The sequence below is a fragment of the Onychomys torridus genome, chromosome 8, assembly GCF_903995425.1.
Source record: "Onychomys torridus chromosome 8, mOncTor1.1, whole genome shotgun sequence".
In the NCBI taxonomy this organism is placed as follows: Eukaryota; Metazoa; Chordata; class Mammalia; order Rodentia; family Cricetidae; genus Onychomys; species Onychomys torridus.
In genome coordinates this window covers 109,572,035-109,596,973 of record NC_050450.1, presented here as the reverse complement: position 1 = coordinate 109,596,973, position 24,939 = coordinate 109,572,035, and the positions used below count along the sequence as shown (strand labels likewise).

The window sequence follows — 24,939 nt, the reverse complement described above, 5'->3', positions numbered from 1 at the left end:
GTGGGCCTGGCCCCTTCACCTTTGTAAGAGCAGTTATCAAATCTGTTCAGCCTCAACTCTATAGAGATGAGAGGCACCCCCTTCATCTGGGGCTGAAGCTTAATGAGCAATGCCAGCAGTCCTTCCCAGGCCTGGAATACAGAGAGGTCAAACAGGCAGGCACAGGGCTACCACAGCAGGACAGGTAGGCATGCAGGCCCTGGGACAGGAAGTGCAGAGGATCCAGGCCTCAGGCTGGATTCTGATGATCTCTTGCTCAGACCTTTGTAGTATAGCTGGTGATTTGACTGGCTTAGCATGTGAGAGGGGAGCTGCCTGCCACTGCATCTGCCCAGCACTTCATAATCTCCACCAGTGTGAGACACCCATCATGCTACACAAATTACTCTGTGCCTAAAACACAGCAAAGCACTGGGAGTAGAGCCCACAGTGGATCTTCACGTAAGTCCCAGAAATAGACAGAGGCTGGGCTGTGTGGTACATGATTTAATAGAAAGCACATCGTGTTAGAACAGCAAGAGTACAGGCAGTCCAGGCCACCAGAGGACAGCATGCATGAAGTTACTGCTCTCTGTGGATGGCTTCCCAATCCATCTAACAGCATGTGCCACCTTTCTCAGAAGTCTGTGGCACCAAGTTTCCATGATGGTAAAGCTTGTTGTAGAGCCTCAGGGCAGGACATCCCAGCTAGGTAGGCAATGATTGGTTCAGCTTCCAGGAGCAGGCTGTAAAGACACATAAGCAATGTCAGACTGATCCCCACCCCACCCTCTCTGATATATGGCTAAAGACTGCCATGTCCTCGGACCCTAGCAGGTTGAATTGTGTAGTGATAGCTCTGGTGGCCTCATGAGAGTAGGCTACTAAACTTTTTACATTCTGAAAACATGTTCAAGGTTTCCTAATAATGTAAAGAGCATAGTTGAAAACTCAAGCTCACTCTCCACATAGGAGACTGAGACTACACTGTGGCTTCATCTGTTGCTCCTAGAGCCATTCACGCAACCAGGCCACTGCCTGTGCATCTTCTGATGGCTCTGCAAGGGGGGCCGGGAGGACTTGGGCACACAGACCCAGTGTAGTACACACAAGAGAGAGAAAGAACAAAATCTTTCCCAACATGACAAGGAGGTGACAGGAGCTCAGAGTTTAAAGCTAGATCATCAAAGCAAAGAAAACTGAGGAAAAACAGGAGCTGGCCATCAAGACCATATCAGCTAAATTCCAAGGCCCCAGGGTTAGGACAAGCCAGTTTCAGACAGGGCTCTGCAGCTAGAGGTCAAGGCCAGGGATAATGCAGTGTGTCAAGAAAGAGTGCTGGCCCCAGGGTAACCAGGGACAGAAGAACAGAACAGTGAAACAAGTTAACAGGATAGGAAATGAAATCCAGATAAGGAAAAAAGAAACATTAAACAGGAAGGTCAAACAGGAAACAAAGATGATGAATGTAAACTTGTCAGTAATTATACAGTAAACATGAATGCATGAAACACTAATTATGAAGGGTTTTTTTTAATCCTTTTTTTTTTGAGCTGAGGATCGAACCCAGGGCCTTTACTGAGCTAAACCCCCAACCCATTAATGAAGATTTTTAAATGATGGTAAGGCATAATCTTGACTATACTGTTCATAGACATTGAAAGTATGACAGGAAACATGCTGACCCGATGTCACCACACTAACTGTGGGCAAAGGAGATGTCAAGAGTAGAAACACCTAGTAACCCAGCTTCAAAATGCATCCCCCAAAGGTCAAACATAATTAAAGGACACTTGAGACAAATGCAAAACACTACTTTCTCAGTAACTGATGCAGTAAGGTGACTTAAAAATATGTACTAATGCCTTTGGGCTGGTGTGGCATCATTAACACTGTGACTTAGTTTATGCACAGGGCAGCAGAGTCTGTCTGAGGCCTCAGTCTACTCTATACAGAAAAAGTTGCACAATTGAAAAAAAGTCATTTTTCAAAATGCCAGAGAACTCAGATCTCCATCCTGAAACTAGAGATACAACATATGAGACACACAGCCTAGTAAAACCCACCAAAAGGCCCATGTGTACCTGCATTAACTGAGAACACCAGCCATGGGGGCCTGCAAGGTTCACCCCATGAGATCTGGAAAACAATCACTCAGACCCAGTAAGGTGGGAAAGACTCACCTCTGTCAGGCACACCAGAACCATATCTTCTAGGGAGGGATGCAGGTCAGATGAACCATGCTAACAAGCCCAAGGTTGGAGACCTGCTGGCTGATTATTTTTATTATACCCTGACTCACCTGGGACTTCAGCACATGAGGCTGGGCTTCTGCAGGGCTTAGGTTCTATTAGGGCAGGAAGCCTAAGGTCAAGGGTGAAGACAAATGCAGAACCCCGAGGCCTACATCACAGCCAGAAAAGCAAGTCCATACACTGTGTCCATTGATCAGCACGACTAGTTCTTAGGAAAGACAGAAAGACAGACAGACACAGCCCCTGACATACAGATGGGGATTATCAGGCTAGGAATTAAAGACATTCCAGGAAGGTGAGAGCTGTGGAGAGCAGATAGGAGCTAGTAGGTGGAGGTAGTGGTTTGAATGAGAAAGGTCCCATAGGCTCATGTTTGAAAACTCCTTCCCCAGTTGGTAGAACTATTTGGGAAGGGTCTGGAAGTGTGGCCTTGGAGGAGGTGTGTCACTGACAGTGGGCTTTTGAGGTTTCCAATGACTCCATTTCTGGTATATTCTGCTTCCTGTTTATAAATCAAGATATGACCTCCAAGCTGTTCCTACTGCAGTGTCTCTGCCATTATGGACTGAAGCCATGAATCCAGTGAAGTGCTTTCTTTTGTAAGCTGTCTTTGTCATGGTCTTTTGTCACAGCAATACAGCAGGGGTACTGGGGGCGGGGTCAGAAGGAAGTGCAGAAGAACACACTAAGAGTCATTAAGCTAGCATGTGAACAGGTCAGGAGCTTTCTACGCAGAGATGAAATTGGAACAACATGAGCTGTTCCAAGAACTGGGGACCAGTCACACAGACAGCATCTCCATCTGTAGGACTGGGTGAACTTCCAGGGTACATAAGCCTGAGGCTTAGTGTCAATCAGGGACCTCAGCTCCCTCTAGCCCCAACATTGCCCCAGGCCAACCTGGCTGGCTAGTATATAAACTAGTTCTGAGAGTTTAACCAAACTCCAAGGGTCAAGAAGAGTGAAGACAATCTTGGACAGAATAAAACTGGAGGACAGACATGGTGGGCACCCTGAGCTGTTGTGAAGCCATACCTCTTCCATCATAACGTTTGTACTAGCTCAAAGATGGATAGCATGATCCTTGTGCATGAAAGGGATTCCAAAGTGTCCTACTTATGCAGTCACTTGACAATGGTGGAGAAAGGACACTGGATCATCTGTAGAGTGAAGCTGGCTGATACAGACAGCATAAAATGACTTTCCTTTTAAACCACAGCTGGTCAGTCCCAGGTAAACTAAATTTCTATGTGAAGAGCCAGTATATATAGCTATTAGAAACAGCAGGCTTCCCACCTGCCTACATGTGTTAGCTCATTCTATGGAAGCTTGACACAAGCTAGAGTCATTTGGGAAGAGGAACTCTCAATTGAGAAATATCTTTATAAGCTCGTGCTGTAGGCAAGCCCGTAGGGCATTTTCTTAATTAGTGATCAATGTAGGAGAGCCCAGCTCAGCATGGCTGGTGCCACCCTTGGCTGGTGGTCCCGGGTGAAAAGACACCACATAACCTCCAAGTAGGCCACAATATAAAAAGAGAAAAGCAGTAAGCTGGAGTACGTTTCTAGGATGAAAACATCAATAGGTAGAATTTTTTTTTAAAGATTTATTTATTTATTATGTATACAAGTGTTCTGCCTGCATGTATATCTGCAGGTCAGAAGACGGCACTAGATCTCATTACAGATGGTTATGAGCAACCATGTGGTTGCTGGGAATTGAACTCAGGACCTCTGGAAGAGCAGTCAGTGCTCTTAACCTCTGAGCCATCTCTCCAGCCCCCAATAAGTAGAATTTTTAAAGTCCCTACAGACAGACTGACCACAGAACCCAGGAGGAGAGCCCAAGGGCACAACTTCCATGACAACGTCAGCACCAGGGGCCTCAGAAACATCAAACACACCCAGGCGAAGATAGGCGAAGAGGACAAGCATGGGCAGTGAAGAGGACCGAGGCCCCAGTGGGGCAGGAGTCCAGGGAGAGATGGAAGCCTAATGAGACAGGCAGGTGTCCTCAGAGGAACAGAGCCCCAACAGGATGTATATCCAGGTAGGGAATGATGAGAGAGCTAAATCCTCCTTCCCACACAGTGGAGGCTGTCCTAGAAGATAGAAGCTGAGACAACATGTGGCCTCCAACAATTGCACACCTGGAGCCAGTACACTATGAAGACACAGAACTTGCCCACCTTGGCAGGAGAAGCAGCCCTTCCAGTTGGTCTGGAGAAAGTAATGGCAGTGATGACACTGATTGTGGGACCCAGTTTACTTAAGACCAGAGCTCAGAACAGTGGACAACACAGGTTCCATGTGTCCTCAAAATACTAAGAGCATTACCTTTGGAACCAGCTGGGGTCTGGGCACACCAAGGAGGTCACATAGGTGATTCCGCTGCCCTCTTACAACTGGAAGCTCTGCATCCCTAAGAAGGAAAGCATTTGAGTCCCCTATGCCAACATGGTTCAGCTCCCTCCACCCCATGAGACCTGGTGGTACTGGGGCAAAAGTCCCTATCCTCCAGAGTAGACAGGGGCCTTACCCCGTTCTAGGAACATACAGAAGAGATGATACCTCAGGCTAAGAGGGCTTCTGAAGCTTTATTAGAACTCAGCTGTTGTTGGCTTTCATTGGAACAGAAAAGTAAAAAGCATGTTTTGTATGTAAAGAAGTTAGTAAAAAACAGTCCTCTGTAAACCAGGTGTCATGTTTTTGCAAAAGAGCAGAGATCCCAACACCCATGTAGGGCAGCTCACAACCACCTGTAACCCCAGCTCCAGGGGGATTTGGACACCCTTTTCTGGCCTTGGTAGGCAACTGCACTCACATGTACATACAAGCCCTGATATATGCATATACGTTATTAAAGATAAAAATAGATCCTAAAATGCGAACAAAAAAGTTCCTCCTCCCTACCTGCTATCCTTACTCAAGATGAGTGTTTTAGAAAGTTGGAAGCAATGTCCACTGTCCTGAGGTTTGACCAGTCTCCTCAGAGGGCACTGAGCTGAGTTTCTACTGACAGCAAAGATCTTAAAATACATTCTGGCCTTTCAGGCCCCCCCGCAGCTCTCATCTAGGCAGGAAGGCCACATCCTAGCATGATCTCCTAGGGAGATCGCTGTTCTGAGGGGCGTGCATAAATACACTACAAACCCTTTCTTGCCACCCCAACAGACCTGCCAGCATTTGAGTCAGCAATACCCCTCTCCATCAGTCTGAGGGGACAGTGTCCACCATCAGTAGCAGTAACTTGGGCTACCTGGCTGTGCCTCCCAAATATTATATCTAGAACAGGTGACAAGTCAGCTTAAAGTGCACCTGTGCACAGGTGATGGTTTCATCTGTGTGTTTGGCAGTACATACCTGTGTGACTATATTAGCAGCTGTATGTATGTGATTATGTATATAAACATGCATATAATTGTGTGCAAGGCTATATGTGTGTACAGTGCCTGGATCAGAGGTCATAAAAGTTCTTACTATTGTGACTAACTGCTTCCAGGCTCAGCCTATAGCACCTGTGAATCCCACCCACAGGCTGTACACCCCCACCCCACCCCTCTCCTCTGCACTTGACTTTGAAGACAAGTCTCTAGGCCATTAAAACAAAGGAAAGACCACATGGCCCTTGCAGTAGCTAGCTGACATCCACTCGGTGGCATCCTGATGGCCCTATATTCCAGTTACTGAAAAACACCAGCTTCTGAACCACTCCACCCACCTTGCTCACAAGAGAAGCAAAGCAATTGCATATTAAACATTTTCCAAACTGAAGCTCCCAGGATGTGTCCTCAGCCCTTTGTGAAGCTGAGAGGTGGCCCTGAGCTGTTGAGAAACATCTCCCCTCTTTTAAATCAGAAGATATGAGGACAGGAGAAAGTGGCACCAGGCTTACCAGGCTGTGTCACTGAGCACAGACATGACCTCATCAAGCACATTGGCATCTACCAAGTCGCTATAGGTAAGTACCATCTCGTATACCTGGCTTGCTGTAGTCTTCCGGATCTGGGACAAGAACAGCAGGTCAACAGGAGGAAAACCCATGACTACCTAGGGAGCCCAAGGGATTTTACAAAAGTCCATAAAAGGAAGGAAATGAACTTGGCCACAGCCCAGACTTCTGCCATCAGACATGCAGCAGAGGGGAAGAACTGCAGCTTCTGTCAGAAGGTGCAGTAGGTACTCCTACCTGGGAATCTGTCTCTCTTGCTTTCTTTTCTGGTTATGTCCTGTGACAAACTGCTTCATATGAGATCTGATCTATGCCTGGTAATGTGCATTTCTGACAAAGAGGCTGAGCTGTGGGTCATCCCACTCTACATCAAAAATCCACTGTCCTTTGCAGAAGTTTCCCCCTGACTTTTTAGCAGGAAAAAAATGTCACTTTGGAATACTCAAAGAGTTCTTTGGTAAGAAAGGGAAATCCTAACCCTGAGCTGTTAACACCCCACTCTCAGCAGTACTTCCCCATGTTCACCCTGCCCAGTACCAGTACCCACATTCCTTTCATACAAACCCCAGGGCCACCCACACCTGAAACTATCTCCACAGGCATACCATCTCACCCTGTGTTTACTTCTAAACCTACTTCAAAGTTATGCCAACATATACTCACACATAAACGCAGGCACACTCACCACAGGGAAAGGGTGGCCAAGGAGGAGGAACAGCTGCAGAAGAACCTTCTTTCTCACATCACCACTGAACTGCACCATCCCACAGAGCCTGCAGAAGACCCATAGGTTACATGGAGCTGTGCCACACTCATGTTACCCAAGGATCCAAAACACATGGGAGACCCAAAAAGAACACAGCATAAACCTTGAGACATATGTTAATATGTGTGTATACCTACGTACATACCTATGTCTTGTGCACTAGTGTGCTCTCATGTGATATACACAGTCATGTATACAAGTATGCATTGTATACTAACATGCTCACATTTGCTTACATATACATGAGGTCTTTGTACTAACATGTGCCTGTGTATCCAGATTCCTGCATTCCCATGTGTGCATGTTTGTATACCTTATGTGATTGCCTACACATGACCAGTTTTCTGTGCCAGCATGTACTTGCCCATGTGGCTAGAGCCCTGCACTAGCCTAGGTGTATTCACATTCTTTGAGCATATACAGTAAGGTGCCAGAGTAAGTGACAGATGTGAACAAGTGAGAGATTTAGCTTTCCTGTTAAGGTTGATCCTCCTCCCAAATGCCACTACTACCAGTAGGCTGACCTTTCCTTTCATAAATGAACACTAAAACACTCCATTTTAAACAGCTTTGTGATTAAAACTATATTTCCCACCAGGAACCACCAAGTCCCTCCTATTTTCATCTCCATCCAGGAGCACTTAAAACTCACACTGCAATGCTCGACCGAAGTTTCTGGATGTCTTTTGACTTCCTGATTTCTTCCTTACAAAGTGTGAGCAACTTCACACAAAAGGGGTGGCTTAAAGGAGAAAACATTATTGTAAGTAGATCTTTCACAGAAATACAGAGCACTATGATCATGCTGTAGTGGTGTTCAGTGGTGGTGTTGGTACCAAGTAACCTGAAGGTCAGCTTATTCAAAAGATACTGGGCCATGTGGCATCAATCACTCTCTTTGGTTCCCAACATGCACAGCAGAGAACAGATGTCCTATCTCATTACCCATAAGATATTCCATAACCCAAATCACCCATGGAATTTGACACTTGGGCAGACCCTGGCACAGTTATGGCATGACCATATCCAAGTGACCCTCCCTAACAGAAAAGACCCTACCAGCAAGTGCTACTTCATGGAAAGACACCATGTGAGGGGTCTTGGTTACAGAGGAGGACAATAAGTCCTAGTAATCCCCAATGACCCTAATACTGGGCTACTATACCAGGATAATCCATGACAGTTAACTCCCAGGTCAACTCTGGTGTGAAGAGGATGTTGCTGTACCCAGGGACTTTGATCTAGAACACACGGATCTCAATCCTTCTCTGTCCAGCTCCCTAAAGTGCTTGTTGGGTACAGAATGACTGTCATATTGCTGAGGGATGTGGTTATTGTTGTTCCCAGCTTGCACAAGGACTCTGTACACATCCTTAACTGGTCATCCTATAGGACTCATGCACAGTTCTGTTGCTCCTAAGGTCACACACATCATAGACACTCTTTGATCCCAATGGTCCCATTCAGGTCTACATGGAACTGTGTGATCTCTAGAATCTGTTGGTTCACATACCAGGATTTCCTGGAAGACTCCCAGGATTAGGGTCTAATGAATATCTCAGTTCTGCCTGTCTGAGTGGGGTGACATGGCTTCCTGGCTACACCTGCTAGTCTAAAGATTTCTGCTGTGAAAAGAGACACACAGGTCAAAGTGTTTTCAGCTTCTATGACTCCCTTACTCGTACATTTGTTGGCATCATGCCCATGGATCAGCCACTGTCCGGCTCCCTCTTCCTGCCAGTCATGCTCCAGCCTTACCTGATCAATAGCCAGTTACTACTCACATCCCAACATATATTCTCAACAATGACACCAACCTGATTCCCATATGCTGCCAATCTCCAGGGAAGTAAGCCTAGATTCAGAGTGTCTAGGATCAGGGGATACACCAGCACTGAGAAGGCACTCCCAAAAGAGGCAGAAGCATGGACCTAACTCCCACCCCTCCTGGTGTGACTGCAGCCATCTCTAGACAGTCAAGAAAATCCACAGTGCCTGGAAAAGGCTGTTGCTGAACACTATCCACCCTTGCCCAGGCCTCCCTCAAATCCGAGCCATTCTCTAAACTCAACATTGGCAAGTGGGCAGTAAGACAAAGAATCCTGTGCTCCAGAATGGACACGCCTTAAAGTCATAACCACAACAAGGCCGGGCAGTGGTGGTGCACGCCTGTAATCCCAGCACTCAGGAGGCAGGCGGATCTCCGTGAGTTCGAGGCCAGCCTGGTCTACAAAGCGAGTTCCAGGAAAGGCGCAAAGTTTCATCGAGAAACCCTGTCTCGAAAAACCAAAACAAAATGTCATAACCACAAGAGTATTGCATAGCACGGTGAAGGATGTGTGACACAGCAGGTATGGAAACACCAAAATATAGCAATCAACCCCTGAAAATGTGTAAGAAACAGAAACAACAATTCTATACGTGAACTTAAAAGTCATTTAAAAATATCCGAAGGGAATCAGTCTATAGGAAGGAACTGATGAAGAGACAGAGTGATTTTTAAAAATCCTAGCAAGGAGAACATCTGAGGAGGGGATACAGTTGCTCAGAAGACATACAGGAGGTAGCAGAAGCAAATGAAATGTCTTTTGGTTGTGAGACTTATCATTTGGGCAGTAACTCTTCTAAATGCTAAAAATAAGCTGCTTAAAATTCTATGTCTTCTGATGAACCCAACAAATACCATCACCAGCTGACCTCACAGTGGGGCTGTTCTCCAGATGAGGGAGAGGATGCAGTAATGAGACAAAGTAACAAAAATGTAGGTAATTAAAAATAACAGACCCCAGACAAATGGCTAACTGGGGTGCCTATTTAACATTATTGAAGTAGACCTACTTGGCCACGAGGTTCTCCCAGCATCCCTCAGTCCTTACCTGCTACAGGGTATGGCTGGTAAACCCCACCCCTTACCCTAAACTTCTCTAGCCCAGGGTCTGGGCTGCCCTTTCCCTCAGCTGCCTGTCCCTATGTAATCCAGCCATTTTAGCTATACCAGCCCCTTTTTATCCTTCTACCCTTTACCCTCCTGGCCTCTTGGTCCCCTGGCTTTCCCCTCTCCTCTGACATGGCCTGGCTCAAGGTCCTATTCATTATGGACTCTCCCAGATTCCCCAGCCTCTGGCTATGCTCTCCCTTTTATTTACAAAAACCCTCATCCTCCACCATACCTTGGAGCAGTCATGTCCTTTTATTTCTTTTTTTTTCTTTTTTTTTTTTTTTTCCAAGACAGGGTTTCTCTCTGTAGCTTTGCCCCTTTCCTGGACTAGCTCTGTAGACCAGGCTGGCCTCGGACTCAGAGAGATCCACCTGCCTCCCAAGTTTTACAGGTGTGCGCCACCACCACCCGGCCCTTTTATTTCTTTTTTTCATCCAAGCATTAACTGTACAAAAACACTGAATGGAAATAGTACCAAGAACTCTCCCACAGCACAGAAAAGAAAGCCCCAAACAAATGAAGAAAATGGAACGAGGGGAAATGATTGTGCTAATCAGAGAAAAGAGAGACATGGAACAGGAAACTACTTTAATGGAAAAAAACTAATAAGATTACATGTAATAGATTTTATGGGCCCAGTTAAAAGATCAGATCACCAGACTGGATTTTCATAAAACTACATATACTGTTAGCAACTGACAAAAAAAGAAAAACAAATATTGAAGAGATCTAGGACAGTGGGTTAAAATGTGAGTTTTAAAGTCATATTTGAGCATGTTACTTCCAATCCAGCCTCAGCTTCAAAACTGGGAAGCAGCTGAGCATGGTGGCACATGCTTTTAATCCCAGCACTTGAAAGGCAGAGACCTGAAGATCCTTGTGTGTTTGAAGCCAGCATGGCCTACATAGTGGGTTCCAGGACAGCCAGAGCTACCTAGTAAGACTCTGTCTTGAAAATACCAAAATAAAATAAAATAAAACTGGGAGGCATCCACAATAGAATATTTTACTATTGAGCGAGTTAACATACATAAAGTGTTTGGAGCAGGGCTGGCATAAAAGTATTGTGTCAATCTAAGGCACCTGCCAGTTAGGAGCAAGCATGGAGTGTGTGAGAGGAGACCAGAGGGAAACGTCTGCACAGGGGCCCAGCCAGGTGACAGCCTAGTGCAAACTGAATGAAGCGGACAGAGCTCGTGAGCGCACACTGCAGTGCAGAGACAAAGAGGCCTGCCATCCTGGGGTGGACTCCCCCTAACATCACAGTCATTAGTGAGCTCACCCTCTGCCACAGCTTGTCTGGAACAATTCAAATGCAGACAGGCTTCTGTTTCCCAAAACAGCCAATGAAGTAGATTGAATAAGGGCTCCCCCAAGAAGCCCACATCCAAGTCCACAGAACCTGACACTGTTACCTCATATATACCAAGAGGGAGAGTGTACTCTAGAGTATCAAGATGGGTCCTAAATGTAATTATGAATATCCTCATAAAGGGAAACTGGGCTATGGAAAAATTATGCTAATAAAATCTAGAGCTTAGCATGATGGGAGGAAAAATAATCACAATCCAAGCCATGGAGGACCCAAAAGAAAGCAAGGACCAGAAAATGCCTCCTCCCCTACCCATTCCACAAGGAACTAGCCCTTTTGGCATGTAGAATTAAGCCCAGTGAGATCAATTTTAGGAGTCTGCCCTCCTCTTCCAGTATCTTAAGGAAACATATTCATGGTATGGCCAAGTCAGTGTGCAACGTTACATCACACCTATGAGGAGATACTCATGACTTCATTGTGCCTCATGAATTCATTGTGCATTCAATAATCAAAAATGCATAATGAATAAAATCACAAGAAAAATCTAAAAGCTATCAGGTTTTGAGAACATATTGGCATTCAGTTTTTCCATGTCTTTTTTAATCCTCAGAGCAATTTCTTTTTATAGGCAAACAAGCAGGTTTTTAAAAGGTTAAGTAATTTGTCCAGTCATAAAGCTAATGGAGTAGCCAAATGTGGATGCAAACCCAATTTAAGTCAAAATTTAATTACATTGAATTTAATATATGAGTTATATAAAAAAAAAATGAAAACAAAAACTACAATCCAAAGCAAAAAAAACAAAACGAGCAAAAGCACCCCCAAAAACAGAGTCCATTCGATGAGGGTCAGCCCTGTGTTTGTGTGTGCCAAAATCTCAACTTCAAAACCCATGAAGCGAAAACTAACAAAAGTACAGAGAAAGAGAAACATCTATATCACACTTTCCTACTATCTTATTTTGAAATTTATAAGCCAGAAAATACACGTCAAATCCTTAGAACATTTCCCAAGACGAAGCCAGCAATGTGGGAAGGGTGTCCCAACCAGGCTATGCACTATTCAGCAGAGGGTTTTAGAAAATCAGTGCTACACACTGGAAAAAGGAAGTCTTGTGGAGTCAGATTAAAAGCCATCTGGGCATCGAGCAGACGCAGGTCTACCTCCTTGTCAAACACCTAAAACCCAAAGATACTAGAGACTTGAAACAAAACTAGCTGGTCTCCTGCAACAGCCCGGGTGTGTGATGTATGCAGGACCTCAGGGCACAGCACCAATACAAAGGCGCTCCTAGCCTCCAGGCTTCACCTGAATGCTGGTCAGAAGCAATACAAGAACACTGCCCAAGGCTGGGGGCAGGGGCAGAAAAAAATACAGGAAAATGGCACAGATCCTCTCAGTGGGGCAGAAAATACAAAGTAAATGGTAGTGAGCAAAGACTCAGAAGGGGAACAAAATCAACTGAGACCCAGCTGATTTGAATCCACCACCAGTTGGTTTAAAAGGAACATCCAAAACCACCAGGCAGTTTCTAAGTAACTTATCTTTGGTGCAATAGATGCTCAGAAATCTTCATGAAATACAAAGCTGTCCAAACCAACAAAAGAGAATTCAGTCAAGACCATGAGGCAAAAATGAGCAAGATGGACTCACTCAGAAGCCAACCTGGCACCTACGTGGTTCCAGGACTTAAAGAGAGACATCATACAGCTGGACTGTGCTCCTCTAGGCAGGAGGCTGAGAAACCACAAACCACACATAGTAGGAAGCAACTAATTCATTCACTGAGTCCCATAGCCTCTGTCCAGCTGTGATGGGCACAGGCACACTCCTGGGCCCCATAACACAGCCCACATACTATTCTTCCATCTAGCCTTTATCATATCTCAGGCCCCATCAACTTCCACACCTCTCTGCCTACCAGCCCTTGTAAGTGGACTACCTCACTTGTCCAAATCTACCTTCCTACCTGGATAGCAGAGTCCTATTTCACCCCATACCAATGCCTGCTGCCTGAATTTGCAGTTTGTCATCTTCTGGGTTCTGAGATCCTAATCCAAATGTTCTTTCTTTAAAATAACAGCTACCCAGATCTGGTAGCCATAGATTTGTGATCCCAGCACTTGGAATGCTAAGGGGGCAGGATCATGAGTTTGAAGCTAGCCTTAGCAACACAGCAAGATACCAAAACAATAAATAAATACAAATTTTTGAAATTTGGGCAACTAGGCTTTCATCAGACAGGGAGCAGTGAACAAGCATGCTTACTTCTCCTCAGCAGTAAAGATGTCAAAGCACCCATTGGCCAGCAGCTGGTCCAGCATTTTCAGCAGTGATACAGACACCCTGAGAGGACAAAATAAGAAAACATGAGACCCACACAAAACACCCAAGAACTTAGAGCCACCTATGTGAGAGACAGGCAGATGCCGCTGACACATTTAAACACAACACACACGCGCACACACACACACAAATCTGTAACATCACTATGGCTCTTCCTAGATGGGACAAGAGTCAAAACAGTCTTGTCAAATTCCTAAAAACAGACACACCAGTATTTTAATTCTTATAAGAATACAAAAATGGCTATGGGGAGTAAGAATAAAGCCAGAGCCAATGTGGCTTCTTTCAGGAATTACCTAAAGCAAAGGTAAGAACAGGGTTCCTGACATAAAGATGTGTAGATGGCCTGGTAGAGTCCAACATTCACCTGTACACTTGAAGGCTTTGACAAGGTGCAAAACTAGTGCAGTGAATAGTCCAGCAGAACTGGACAACCATTTGCAGAATTAAACTGAGCAAACACAAAACTACCTCAAAACAGACCATAGGGCTGAAGCTAGAACCTAGCGCTGAAACTTCTGAAAGAGAGGAGCTCTCTAGGGCCTCCAAATTAGGCAAAGATTTCTCAGCAACAACACAACCTCACTGATCTAACAAGGACTTGCCCAGTACAGTGAAGGCATGAAAACACACCAGTGAGAAGGAAAGTCCAACTAAACAAGCCATGTCAATGAACAGACATTTCAAACACTAGGAGAGCAACTGAGTGAGTGTCCCACAGAATAGCCACCTGAGAGCCTGACCACACCAATGCTGGGAAGACTTGGGACGATAGAGCCAGCAGCTTTACAGAAGTTAACAGGCAATACACATGACCTAGCTGTCCATTGTTCAATGTGTGCATCCACAGAGACTCATTCCTATATGTCTACTATAGCTATCTATAAGGCCTGAAACATGAAATACCCAAAGAAATGACTCAGTTCCTGCCTACAGCAGACCCTGACTAGGCACCAAGAGGGACAGACAGACAGACAGGGATGACCACACTGCCTGCCTGTTTAAATGGAATTCTACAAAATAACACCTCAACGTTGGTGATAGCAGATCAGTGGCTGCCAAAGTGGACAGCTGGGAGGGCTCTGAAGGGCAGGAGGAAACTTTGGTGAACAGGAAAGGCTTCATGGTATGCACATCCAAAGGAAACACCCTACATACTTCATATGTTGCCTTTCAAGTTTCTTAGATTCTCAATGAGGATACTGTAGACAAGAAAAGACAGGGGCTATTCCTATAGACTAGAACCTCATTCTACTTCACATGGTATTCTGCATCTAAGTGCATCAAAGGAGAGGGACTGCAGGAGATGAGTGCCAGGAACCAGTGAGGCCCAGAGGAGATGAATGCTGGGGTTCACTGAAGTTAAGTGCAGGAGCCAGAATCTGGGAGCCAGTAGGGCCTGACAGCTTGCTGTGCCCAGCTCCTCACCTACTAACTGTGACAATGTGTCTTAGGGAAACCTGAGCTCTGTGGAGATAGGATGAGCCACAGGTACCATGACCTCCCAGCCTCAAGACACCACTCACCTGTCATTCAGGAGGTTGTCCTCAAAGACCTTCAGGAGGGTTCCACTGAAGCTCACCAGGGCCTGAGCATCCTTCTGAATCCCCTTCATATACTCAAAGAGGCTCTGTGTAGAATGCCTGACCTGGAACCCGAAAAACAGTATTGTGGCACTGCATGGCTAACTTCTCCCTTGGCTCCCCAAGGTTACTTCAATGTTAGTAAATGCCGGGGGCCAAACAGACAACTGCAAACTACAAAGAGAAGGTCCTACAGGTGCTGGGCTGTTAAGACAGTAAGCATGTGAAGTGCTCACATCTGGGAGAGAACCCTCTGAAAGGACTCCCCTGTATCCCCTGCTCTACACAGCCAGATGCCTCCTCACCGTAGACTCTGTCAAGCCACCAACAGATACAGCCAGCCCCAGCAGGACATGGTATCTGTAGGTGGGCAGTCCCAAGAGCTGAGTGATGAGAGGGAAGGCCTGGGAGGGTGCATTCCAGTTCACAGAGGCCACGTCAGACCTGAAAGAGAGATTTCCTCAAAGCCATGCTTAGAAGGGCTGGGCTGCAAGGGGACCCAGATGTGACAGTACCTGGGAAACAGACTTTCCAGTTCTCTGCGGTGGGGAACATGGGGAATAGGAGGGCTGTCGAAGTGCAAGAGAGTCAGGAATACCCGGGCAGCATGAGCACGGAACCGATCAATCTTCTCACTTGCCTGCTGGGCAATGCAACACATGACACGCTCACAGCTGTAAACAGAAGGTACATGTCTGAGGCCATCCTGGGGATGTGTAGGCACCTTACTGTCAGTGGCTGCTGAAGCTACATCAGGACATCTTAGTTAGGGTTTTTATTGCTGTGATAAAACACGTGACCAAAAGCAATTTGGGTAGAAAAGGGTTTATCTCAGCTTACAATTCTCAGGTTATATTCCATCACTAAAGAAGGAAGGACAAGAACTCAAGGCTGGAGGCAGAAGCAGAGGCCATGGAGGAATGCTGCTTACTAGCTTGCATGATTTGCTCAGCCTTCCTTATCCAACTCAGGTCTACTTTCCCAGAAGTGGTTCTGCCCACAGTGACCTAGGACCTACCATAAAAATCATTAATCAATAAAATGCCTATAGGCCAATCTTATGGACATATTTTTTCAATTGAGTCCTTCTTTCCAAATAATTCAGCTTGTACCGAGCTGACAAAAAACTAACCAACACAGGTTAGGTATGACTGCACTCTATACATCCCAATGTCTCAGGAGCCACATAACAGGTGCATATGAATGCTGACATACTCTTGGGGCAGAAGGAGTGAAGAACAACAGTATTGCAGGTCAGTAGAAGAAGGAGGATGAGAACTGAGGTTGAAAAAGAATGGCACACTCATTAGAAAGTAGAACTTCGGGCCTCAGCAGTATGGCAGAAGAGGTTGAGACTCATGGGGGCTGGATTAAATGATGGTAGCCCATCCTGGCAGGAACTTCAGCTACAGAACTCCAAGTTCAGAGGCCACCACAACCTCTGAAGCTGGCTGCCAAACATGCCAGATCAAAGGAGGTCCTGGTATAGGGTTGGGGGAATAGGTATGCCATGAAGCCTGTTATGGAACAGGACCCTGGCCATGCTCCATTGACAGTGGAGGGTCAGGATTGAGATCAGAGAAGCTAGTCTGAGAAGGTATGGAAGCACCAGGGCAGGTGCAGCTGACCTCAGATACTCACATGTGGGCCTCAATCAGCACTGGCTCTGTCCGTGCCAGCAGAAGTGTCAAGTCCATGAGGCTGGTCATGGCAGCTTCACGGACCCTGTGGATAAGGAGACATCAGAAGGTCAATCGAGGACAGGGATTCCAAGTCCTGCTTCCACCAACCACATCCATTGGGTCCTGCAAGAATAGACTCAAGAGCCGGGTGGTGGTGGCACATGCCTTTAATCCCAGCACTTGGGAGGCAGAGCCAGGCAGATCTCTGTGAGTTCAAGGCCCGCCTGGGCTACAGAGCGAGTTCCAGGAAAGGCACAAAGCTACATAGAGAAACCCTGTCTCAACAAAACAAAACAACAACAACAACAAAAAAGAATAGACTCTACAAGCAGCCAGTGAGGGGGGAAAAAAGTCTTGAGATAACCAAGTGCCCACACACAAGCTTGGTTCCAGAAGGCCCAAACATAGGGAAAGTTTCAGAGATTAGAGAAAGTCCTCTTCGGTGTAAACCATCAGAGAAATCCAATGCCGGCAGCTGGCAGTCTTTACTTAAATCCCTTGACTGGAGGACAAAGGACGTGCTGTCTCTCATACTGTCGAGCAAAAGGATTCATTCTTAACATCTGAAGACAGACTGGACAAGTCTCAGCAAAGCCAAAGACATGTGCATACACTATCGAACAGGTACTTCCCACAGCCTCCTCCCATGTGAAGCTGGCCCCCTGTAGTGTCTCTCTGCACAAGGCTGGCACTTCTGGTTCTCACCAAACAGAGAGCAACCAACATTCATATCCATTCTAGACTTATTTTCTTGCTAAATAGAGCTGTCTGTCATTAATTCACAAAAAAAGGAAAAAAAAAAAAAAAACTAATCTAATTCCAGATCAAAAGCAGTAATTTAAACTGGGATACAGTGCATTCAGCCAGAGTAAGGAAAGTAAGATACAAACCCTCAGGCCTGGGGTCTTCTCTGCCTTAATTAAGCCCTCTATGGGGCTTATAACAGGTTCCCACTGTGAGGCCCACAGGCCCTTCTTGGGGGAGCTAACAGATAGCAGTGCGGGCCAGGGTTCCAGGGGACTCTTCAAAGTCAGGTGAGGATCACTGGACACAAAGCAAGGCTGGAGAGGGTGAGGCAGATCTGTAGTGTTCTACAGGGACATGGGTGCACATCTGCAATGATGCCAGGGGATGCAGGGAAGGAGATCTGCAAAGCATGTTGGAAAGAAATGGGGCACATATCTGCAAAGAGGGAATGGGAGAGATCTGCAAAAAGTACTATGGGACAGAGGGTGATGGACAACTAAGTGTGCTGAAGGACACAGGTGCATATCTGTGCAATAGGCCAGGGGACACAGGAAAGTGAAAAGCACCTACACAATTAGAAAGCACACATAGACATACTGTGGGGATAATCTGTAGATTTCTTTCATATTGCCTGCCACCTCTTAAGCTGTGATGCACAGAATTAGGCTCCAAACAACACAGCAGAAACCAGCTACAAGGAGAAACTCTGCTTGCCAAGCACATGAACAGGAGAAAGAACTGGGTCCTGAGCCTCAGAAAGCCTTGTGACAGAGCCCCTGGGTAAAAAATAAAAAAAATTAAAATAAAAAAAAATCACACCCCATATATGCTCAGTAGTACTGAGCTTAATCCTGGGAACAAGGGCAATTGAATGAAACCATTGTCACAGAGCCCAATCCATACCACCAGGTCTATACAGACCTGTCACCCTCTCTGTAAAGCCCTTCCATTCTCAGTGACCTATAGAAGAAAACATAGTAGCTTTCAGTGGTATTTGGCTGGCCAGTAGCACCACCTGCTGAAAGAAAACTCTGTAACACAAAGCCCTGCAAATTAACTACACCTTAGGAAATTCAGTTAAAAACTATGGTACATAAAACATAACAAATACCAAAATAACAGAAGAAAAAAAAAAAACCTGACCAAAATATATAGTCTTTAAAATAACTATATCTGAAAAATATGAAGAAAATAGAGAAAAGTAAATTTAAAAGGCAGAATTTCAAAAAGAATTGTAATCTCTGAGAAAGTTCTAGATACTGATCAATTTAAAAAAAAAAAAAAAAAAACAAGAGTGTCAAGGTGTATATGTCACTATCTACCACAGGGTTATTGTGCCATGCTAGTTGTACAAGCAGCTAAGCCTCGGGGATCACTGTAGAAGAGGACACAGGAAGATGTGAAAACCAGAGTTTGCTATAAAATTATGTCTCCCAGGAAGACATGCCAATAAAGTGTTATCAACATTACTGCCTAAAGCTGAGCTGACCAAAGACAATAGACTTGGTAACATGGACTGGGGTGGACAAAGCCTCAACACTACACAAAGAACTACTAAGGAATTCGTAGAGTGGGAGAAACACACACACACACACACACACACACACACACAGAGCACACACGCACGCGCATAACAATAACTAATGAAAAGGGGGCCTGCTGTGGATATCACTCTGTATAAATAAAGTGCTGATTGGCTAGTAGCCAGGCAGGAAGGATAGGGTAGGCAGGACAAGGAAGAGGAAGAGGCTGGGAACAGGAAGGCTGGGAGGAGACACTGCCAGCCGCTGCCATGAGAAGCAACATGTAAAGACACCAGTAAGCCACAAGCCATGTGGCAAAGTATAGACTAACAGAAATGGGCTAAATATAAGAGTAAGAGCTAGACAATGGTAGGCCTGAGCTAATGGCCAAGCAGTTTAAATAATATAAGTGTCTGTATGATTATTTTATACGTGGGTTGTGGGACTGCTGGGGCTTGGTGGAACCTGGAGAGAAGCTCTCCAACTACAGGGGCCATGAATTTGAAAGAACAAAGAGAGGAGTATATGGGAGTTTGGAGAGAGGAAAGAAAGGGGAGAGATGATGTAATAAAGAAAAAATTTCTAAGAAGAATGTCTGGAATTGCACCATTCACTACAGGTAATTCTACACTGATCCCCCAGGAGCAGAATCCTGGAGGCCCCCTTTTGCAGAGTGAGCTAAGACAAGAAATACCACAGAGGGTAGTAAGGTCCCAAGGACCAGGTCTGGGGAAGAGGCCCCAGCACCAGTCCTTTCTGCTCTGCTCTGAGGGTGTCTCAGTGCCAGGCAGACTGTAAAGACACACGCTGTTGTATAACTATTGACTCCAAACTGAAACTGTGTGGAGGTGGGGGCCTCATGAGATTCAGGAAGCTAAAGAAATTTAAGGAAGTTCAGAATGTTGCAAGGTCCACAGAGCTTCCTCCCCCAGGTTGTAAAAGCAATAAAAATTGCCAGGGAGAGGAAAATCTTCAGCTGGCGAGCTGCCTACAGGTAGAGCAGAAGTCTCCAGGGATATAGTTTTTGTGAGCTATCACCCCTGCTGGGGAGTGCCTTTCAGAGACAGAGCTGCCTTTGAGTAGTCACCCATGTAAGTAACTCCTGTAAGTAACTTCAGGAGACCCACTGGTTCACTAAGCTAGACTTGTGGGGAACTGTCCTTCAATCTGTCTTCAGTGCCCTATTCTGGGTAAACAGAGATCTGTTCACATCTTCCATGGAAAAGACACACAACACTCACCATTTTTCTGTCTTGAACTGTAAGAAGGAATCCAGCTCAACCAAGTCTCTTGGGAATTCAGGGGCCTCAGAGAAGAAGCCTAGGACCTGTCAATATCTATCACAGACCCAAGTCACCAACCCCATGTGGGCTGGGTTCACAATGCCAGCTTAGGCCACTGCCTTCTATCAAGCCTGTAGCACATTCTGGAAGAGTCTGCACAACAAAACATGTGTCCAAGGCACTCCAGCCCACATAACATGCCTCAACCAAGAAGACAGATCCTTCTCAAGGAGAGAGATAACCAGGCTCAAGAAATCTCTGGCAAGACAAGATGGTCATTGTCAATGAAGAACCCTTGAGGTCAGACCAAAGGAGCTAGTTCTCATGGACATCTTGCTAAGAGACAATACAAAAAAGCAATAGCTGGGGAGCCACCCTTCAGCTGTGCCAGAGGGAGATCTTGACAATGTGGGAAATGGTCTCCATTTCTCCAGGCTCTATAAGAATGAGGTTAGCCACATTCCTGTGTCTACACAGGTATAGTCAGATAACTCAATCCATAATAGCTGATGGACCTGAAGTTGTTTACAATGAAGGAGAATATAGGAAATGCCAGCAAATACAAACTGGAAAGACCCAGTGCAAATTCAAATTAATGATCAATGTAATATGAAATTAAAACTATTAGATGAGCTTAATAGTAGAAAATAAATGACAGAAGAGTCAATGAGCAGAGCAGAGATAAACAGCATTTATTTATTTTTTTTTAAGGTTTATTTATTATGTATACAGTGTTCTGCCTGCATGTGTCCTTGCAGGCCAGAAGAGGGCACCAGATCTAATTGCAAGTGGTTGTGAGCCACCATGTGGTTGCTGGGAATCGAACTCAGCACCTCTGGAAAAGCAGTCTGGAAGAGCAGTCAGTGCTCTTAACCACTGAGCCATCTCTCCAGCCCAACAAACAGCATTTATACAGCCAGGTTGGTCTACAGAGCAAGACCCAGGATAGGCACTAAAGCTACACAGAGAAATCCTGTCTCGAAAAACAAAACAACAACAACAAAAAGACAGCATCTTCTACAAGCTCTTTCTGAACCCTTGACAACATTGGCTATAGCCCACAGGAGGGAGTGTGAAGCACCTGGCAGAGCTGCTGACTCAGACAACAGCAGCAGAAGCCTTGTTCTCTCCCTCATAAGGTGTTTCTGTAGCCTGGGCAAGAAACTTGTCCTCCAGAAGGAGGAAGGGAAGATAATCAGGCAGACTCAAAGGACTATGGAAAGCACAAGTTCATTGCTGCTCACCTGAGACATCAGTGTAGACCACTCTTGTGAGAGTTTCTACCATGACGTAATGCCCATTGTTTTAAGTCCTGGGTACCTGGGATGCCATGCCCTTCCCTCTCTCAGGACATTCACAAGACAGCAAGACTTCAAACACTGTCCTTACCAGGCTCCCACATCCCCTCTGCTGTCTGTGGTATAATCGTTCATGCAATCCAGCAATGCAGTATAAACCTCAGAAATGTTCTCTTTGCACATGACTTCATCTGGAGGTCCCTCTGCTTTCACACCAACTGTCTGGCAAATCCTGAAATTAAAATATACGTGTCTGTGAGCTCATCCTTCACATTACAATGGCCTGAAGTGTCTTGCTGTGGGGAATATCCAGCATGGCTTAGGGGCCCAGGGCACCCTTCCCACTGCAGGTGCAGAATGATGCTCACTGTGAAGTCACCTTCACTGCCCCCACAGTCTGCAAGGTAGCTGGCTCTGTCTTCCACCCTAATAAAAAGGCTAATGCTGCTGCGAGAAGTCAGGACTGAATGGGCTTACAGAACCACAAGGAGCTAGAGAGGGCAAACATGGCCCTACATATTGCATCTACAGGCAGTAGTCATTAAGACACAAGATTCAGGCATTGCTCCTTTTGCCAGCCTCAAGATGAGGCGCAATCCCCAATTCTTCATCCATTTTATTTATTTATTTAGCAGTATTAGGGATAGAACCCATAGTCTTGTACATGCTAAATAAGCACTCTGCCACTGTGCTATTCCCAAAGCCAGTACAATGCATTGGTTTGTTTGTGTTTGGTTTGAGATGAGGCCTCAATGTTGCCAGGGCTAGCCTCACACCACTGTCCCTCAGTTTCTGAGGTGGTTTTCAAGTGAAGATGCAAATGTTCCCTGACAATGCTCTAAAAGGGAAGAAATTAGAGAACAAGAAATAACAAAACACCTCTACACATTTCTGCTCTGTGCTAACATGACAGATAATCCTTGTGGTACCTGTTGATCCCCGCCTGCCAGGCCAGAGGCTCACCGTGAGATTGCCTTCAAACTGTCTCTCCTGGCTTCAGCAAAGCTCACATCCTTGGGAGAAGTACAGGTGACTGTTCTCAGACCTGCGAGAACCTGAGGGCAAAGAAGTCCCCAAAAAATTATCAGCTACAAAGCAAACACCTTTTTTTAGACAGTCTCAGTATGTAGCCCCATCTAGCCATGAGCTTGAAAAACCTCCTGTCTCACCATCCTGTGCTGTGTGTGTACCACCAAATGTTGCTGTCAACATACTTCTGTTTCAGACAGAGATGTGGCTCTGGAGCCAAAGGGCACAGTAGCCATGGGTGGGGCTTGCTAGGTAGTTCATAGGAGGCACCTCCCACCTAAGACAGCAGGCCCTGATTCAGCTTCTGGAAGAACATACAAAAGAACATCCCACAGCTCCCCCTCTGCTGTACCCAAACTCTAGCAACTGCTATGGATCTGGACTCATCCCTACAAGATATTCATGTCTATTGTTCCTATCTTGGACTAGGGACAGCTGACATCCTGGCTCCCAACAAGAAATGAGCAGTAATACTTACATGTGTGTGCAATCATATGCGCTACAGCCTGTATGTGGAGGATAACTTTGTAGAGTTGGTTCTCTCTACCTTTATGCAGGTTTTAGGGATCAAACTTGGGTCACCAGGCTTTCTCAGCAAGTGATTTTATTCACTGAGCCACCTTGTAGGCCCAGGGTTACTACTTCTTGAACTGATAGTTCAGTTCTAAAATCTTCCATGTTTATCCACATTCAAGTAGATAAACCCCTGGGTGAGTTTAGTTATTACGATAGCTATACTTGGGGTAAAAGACCTATTCATCACATCATCAAAAGCTGCCTGATCCCACAGGAGGAAGGGGAACCAATTTGTATAGAGGCAAATATGGAGTGCTTGTCTTACAGCATCCCAGCTTGTGGCAGGCAGCAGGGACAAACAATAGCAAGATCATCTTGGGGATGTGTTGGCAGGACCATGCCTGGTGTTTCAACTCAGAGGAGAAAAGTAAATGAGCTTCATGGACTAGGTGAAAGGAAAGGAAAGTCTCCAGAGCCAGGCTGGAGGTATGCCCAGGGCTTAAGCAAGGACAAGTGATATAGGATGCTAAGAAAGACAGACAATGGGGAGAGAGCAGACCATATCAAAGCAGATTGTTGAGACACTGTGAGAAAATAATACCGAGAGACAGAGGTGCCTCGTGTGACACCTGGGATGAAAACCTACATGTAAGAAATGAACAAGCCTCTCAATCGACTGCTTCTCAACTCAAAGCTCACAATAGTGGAACCACAGAGTATGGTGGTATTGTGTTCCCCGAAACATTGTGCACCCTAATAAACTTATCTGGGGTCAGAGAACAGGATAGCCACAATAGTAAACATAGAGGATAGGCAGTGGTAGTACACACCTTTAATCCTAGCATTCCAGAGACAGATATCCCTCTGGATCTGTTAGTTCAAGGCCACATTGGAAACAGCCAGGCATGGTGACTCACGCCTTTAATCCCAGGGAGTGATGGTAGAAAGCAGAAAGGTATATAAGGTGTGAGAACCAGAAACTAGAAGCATTTTGGCTGGTTAAGATTTTAGGCTTTTGAGCAGCAGTTCAACTGAGATCCATTGGGATGAGGACTCAGAGGCTTCCAGTCTGAGGAAACAGGATCAGCTGAGGAACTGGCAAGGTGAGGTAGCTGCTGTAGCTTGTTCTGCTTCTCTGATCTTCCAGCATTCACCCCAGTAACTGGCCTCAGGTTTGATTTTATTAATAAGACTCTTTAAGATTCCTGCTATAACAGAGAAAATACCTTTTTTTGTTTTGTTTTGTTTTGTTTTGTTTTTCGAGACAGTTTCTCTTTATAACAGCCCTGGCTGTCCTGGAACTCACTTTGTAGACCAGGCTGGCCTTGAACTCACTGAGAGATCCGCCTGCCTCTGCCTCCCAAGTGTTAGGATTAAAGGTGTGTGCTACCCCCTCCCAGCCAAGAAAATACCTCTAGGCCTTTCAAGATCACAGGGGCTGGATGAAGGGGCCCAGTAAGCCTAAGAGGGTAGGGCAGGAACCACTTTGCTCTTTTAAGGTTGCCACTACCTTAATAAGAGTAATAGCATCCCAAAAGGAAACAAAATAATAATACATGATATAAGGGCTGGAGAGATGGCTCAGCAGTTGGGAGCACTGACTGCTCTTCCAGAGGACTCAGGTTCAATTCCCATCACCCACAGGGCAGCTTACAGCTGTCTGTAACTCCAGCTCCAGGGGAACCAACACCTCCTCACAGACACACATGTAGGTAAACACCAATGTAT

The 24,939-nt window shown here is 45.7% G+C and overlaps 1 protein-coding gene across 1 annotated transcript in view; it reads right to left on the bottom strand.

The window, feature by feature from the left end:
• Positions 1-471: 471 nt before the first annotated feature.
• The window catches only part of Tbcd (tubulin folding cofactor D), a 167,549-nt gene continuing 143,081 nt past the window's right edge, over positions 472-24,939 (bottom strand). The window contains exons 28-39 of the mRNA XM_036198362.1: positions 22,630-22,721; positions 21,758-21,898; positions 16,775-16,858; positions 15,649-15,807; positions 15,439-15,577; positions 15,077-15,198; positions 13,473-13,550; positions 7,604-7,693; positions 6,871-6,958; positions 6,129-6,238; positions 4,571-4,655; positions 472-725 (exon numbers count right to left, since the gene is read on the bottom strand). Of these exons, the coding sequence (XP_036054255.1) occupies positions 708-725; positions 4,571-4,655; positions 6,129-6,238; positions 6,871-6,958; positions 7,604-7,693; positions 13,473-13,550; positions 15,077-15,198; positions 15,439-15,577; positions 15,649-15,807; positions 16,775-16,858; positions 21,758-21,898; positions 22,630-22,721 (1,206 nt within the window). The 3' untranslated portion in view covers positions 472-707. The remainder of the gene's footprint in view (positions 726-4,570; positions 4,656-6,128; positions 6,239-6,870; positions 6,959-7,603; positions 7,694-13,472; positions 13,551-15,076; positions 15,199-15,438; positions 15,578-15,648; positions 15,808-16,774; positions 16,859-21,757; positions 21,899-22,629; positions 22,722-24,939) is intronic.